This window comes from Orbicella franksi, chromosome 13, assembly GCF_964199315.1.
Source record: "Orbicella franksi chromosome 13, jaOrbFran1.1, whole genome shotgun sequence".
Classification (NCBI taxonomy): domain Eukaryota; kingdom Metazoa; phylum Cnidaria; class Anthozoa; order Scleractinia; family Merulinidae; genus Orbicella; species Orbicella franksi.
In genome coordinates, this window is record NC_138157.1 from 6610071 (window position 1) to 6613791 (window position 3721).

At 36.9% G+C, this 3721-nt stretch overlaps 1 protein-coding gene across 1 annotated transcript; it reads right to left on the reverse strand.

Moving 5' to 3' along the window:
- Positions 1 to 233: 233 nt before the first annotated feature.
- Positions 234 to 2576, reverse strand: LOC145466339 (uncharacterized). Its single transcript, XM_081450050.1, has 4 exons — positions 2395 to 2576; positions 1589 to 1642; positions 843 to 897; positions 234 to 399 (listed from the first exon to the last, which is right to left on the reverse strand). The coding sequence occupies exons 1-4, from the start codon at positions 2564 to 2566 to the stop codon at positions 366 to 368; spliced, it is 315 nt and encodes a 104-aa protein (XP_081306176.1). The 5' UTR covers positions 2567 to 2576; the 3' UTR covers positions 234 to 365.
- Positions 2577 to 3721: the final 1145 nt, after the last annotated feature.

The window sequence follows — 3721 nt, forward strand, 5'->3', positions numbered from 1 at the left end:
AAAATATTTCACGTGACCCCCCCTTTTTCCCTTATTTTTTTGGGATGGCCCCCCCTCAAAAGCCATTTTTTTTCGCATGGCCTCCCCCCCAAATCCCACCAGCCCCCCCTACCTTATAAAAAATGAACGGTCCCTTACAGGAACTGGCTCTTAATATACTTTTAAAAGAGCACGATGATACAGGCATGAGTGTTTTTTTAGGTAAGCAGAATGTGATTATGATTACAGAGCAGCGTGGAAAATCATCAATCAAAAGCCATTTATTCCATTTCTAAGTGGAAAAGAAGAATTTCTCGGTTTTGCTGCTAATCTGACGTCCCGAGTTAACGAAGACATTTAAAATTTTTAGCACTTCAAAGGAGCCATCATATTCTTGGAGACAGTTCGCACATCAACCCACTGCAAAACAAACGAGATATTACCACATCAGTAGTAAATTGTGTATATATCCTATTATGATAATAATTTTTCATTTTTACCAAGTTCGTAGTAACTTAATAAAATTTTAAAGTTTGGCTTACTCATGATCACTACGGTAACCTTAAGGTAAAGACTGCATACGAGCCAAGTGGCTCATCAGGCTGGTGCTTATATCATGCTTCATGCTTATAACATGAAGTTAATAGTATGGATAGATGGATGGATGGATGGATGGATGAATGAATGGGATGCTAGTCCATCGTAGGATTACCCCCTTCCCTCAGCTTTAAGTTCGCCGGTACCGAATAAGTGTACCACTTATACTATCAAGGGTCTTAAGTGTTTTTTTAAGTTATATTTCAGGCTTAATTTAAGTTATTCTGTAGTTATATATAGAAATGACAACAATCAACGCTAGTCACCTTTCTGTCAAACAAGGTCTTTTCATAGTACGTTGATTTTCACCAAATTCTGGATCTGCAATTATATTCAATACAAAGAAAGATGTTTTGCATTCTATGTTTTGTGAACACCCGTCTGAATGATTTTATCAGGTTTTATACCATGCTATGGAAAGTCAGAAAAACCGTTGTATATTCGACGATTACGACCGACCCTCCCATCGTGTGCGCATGCGTTGGTTCTGTTGGCTACTGCAGTTTCTGTGGCACGGTTTAAAATAGTTATGCAACACTTTTTCGCGGTATACCATGGAATCCGACTTATGTCTTTTCCTTGTATTTTCAGGCATCTCCAGCTCCGGCGATGAGGCTAAACATAACCCGGGCAAAATAACAGATTCAAACTTGTGCGTTGTGTGCTCTCGATCAAGTTGTTGCAGATTTCTAAGCGGTTCTGTTAAGTGATAGCTGAGAGTTTGTCAAGATGCTTTAACTGTCGACCAAAAATTGACGCGATTTTCAACTGAGCTGAGAAATGGAATGAAGATGAGTCGAGAAATGGACGGAAATTTAAGCTGCCAAAAATTTAACTGATCACTGAGATTTTAGTACCTCCATCCGCCAGACCCTTTCCAGTTCATACTTCGCAAAAAAACCGAACACGTTATTTCATTTTCTCGGAACAGGTAATGTCCGCGGACCAATTACCGAGCATATTTCCGCGTCAAATGGAGGTTATTGCCTATACATCACTGAAGTCTTCTAACCTTCTGACAGCATCATTCTGCGAGCGACCAGGAGCTTCGAGTTTTCTTCACGCTCTAGAATTTGAATAAAATTAACGACATATTTGCATGTTACAAGACAAGTATAGAATAGATAAATTAAATTTAAGCTGAATGGTAAATTATATGTTGCGTCTTTGTCGTCAAATATTTGATAGAACAACTATTTTTCGCCCCCTCCCGGGTGCAAGAATTTCAAAGTCTTGTTAGTAAGACATTTGTTTTTATCTTTGGCTAATCGTTGGTTTGTACATCTGTACTCTTCCTAAACATGCTAAATGGTTTAAAATTGTATGACCGTTTTTCACGGCCTCCATCTCAACAAACATGTATATGTAAGTAGCCGTCTTCCCGAATCGAGTCAGTACATGCCTAAAAAGGCCCGTTTTACCTGCCATTGCGCGCCGGAAAATATTAGAAATTTAATTCAAATAACAGTGACCGACAAGCGATAAGTATATAACAACTTTTTTTTATCTCTTTTGCGCGCTTACATCGTTAACCTTCACTCTGATTTCTGAACTGAACTCATAGCTTAAGCAAGCATGTAATTTTTGAGCAATGAAGGCGATCTCCTTTTTACGGTTCAGAAATTATAGATAATTGTATTTTAAAGATTAATTGATCAAGAATTCACGGGGGTTTTCGGAGGGGGGGGGGAGGGGGCTGAATATTCATTCTTTAAAATCGCAGGACGAAAAAATTTAAATGCAATTGAATAATCGATCCCTTGTGCTTTCGATTTCTGCCGTGTTCCTAATTGTAAAAACATAAGGATGCATACTTACGATAAAGCGGCGAAGACCTGCTGTAGCTGGCCATATTAAATAACGCTAAAATGAGAAAGGTGAAGACGACTGTGTTTTCCTTCATGATCGTCCACAATCTTGCGCTTTCAGCTTCACGTGGGCTGAATAGCACTGACGGCAGTATATTTCCTGTGCTTTTAACACTATTCATAAAATCTTCAACAAAACAGCCAACAAAGGTTCTTTATTGGACAGCAAAATCGTCTACTTCCTATCGATAAAAATGAAAATATTTTACGGTGGGGAACGCAATTCGGTTTTATTTTGACCTTACGAGCTTCTCAACTAAAGCATTGGTGACAAATTTTACCAAATTTGATTAAATTATATTTTTCCATCATATTTTCCTTTAAATAGTTCATAGAAAATTTTCGCCATGAGTACTAATTACGTTTTATGACATCTAAATGTTATGAATGTTATGAATAAGTGTAAATGAAATGTCACAATGAACAAAGAAAACAACTTCACGAAAAAATATTCGTACTAATTAAGCTTTTATTTAACTAGATGTGTTCTTTAGCTTAGAATATTACCGTGGGATTTTACGTTAATGACAGGGACGGAGGCAGCTGCTTTCCGGTTCTTTAGTCAGCGCAGATATAGATCTTCTACTCTCCATATATCATTATCCTTTTTTTTCTTTCATTTTTCTTCTATACAATAAAGTGTAGATCCCCTTTTCAATGCTCCCCACGTAAAGCAAACCCACTGAAATGGAACATTTTTTATTTGTTTAGAATGGCTTTTTTTTTTTCTCTTCCAGCTTTGCGGGAAAGTTATAACAAAACCAAATAGATTACATATTGTGGTATTGTAAGCGCCGGTAAGGTGATTAAATCTGCATGAGCGAACTGGTGAAGTAAACATAAGAATTATTTCTTTAATTTATAGCACTTTATAGATTTCTTACTTGCAGGTTTGCATATGATGAAAAATAGCCTTCATCTGGTAATACTGCTGGTGTAAATTAATTCAATTCATGTGCAAATTCTGTAACTTATAACTGAATAAATTGTCACACGCGTACGCTCCCCTAGTCAGAGTAATCGTACAGGAATAATTTTAGAACTGAGGCCACGGGCTAACAATTCACACACACACAAACACATCACTGCAGCAGTGAAGCACAAGTAATTTATATAAATTGAAATAATGACTCAGAAATAAAACTAAACGTTTTGCGGTAATGAAGCCCGGGGTTGTGTTATACATGGTTCTTAGCTACCGAGAATATATTGAAGAAAAATAATGGTACACTGGATTTGCTTACAAAAAGCATAATATTAGTATTGACAATTTACAA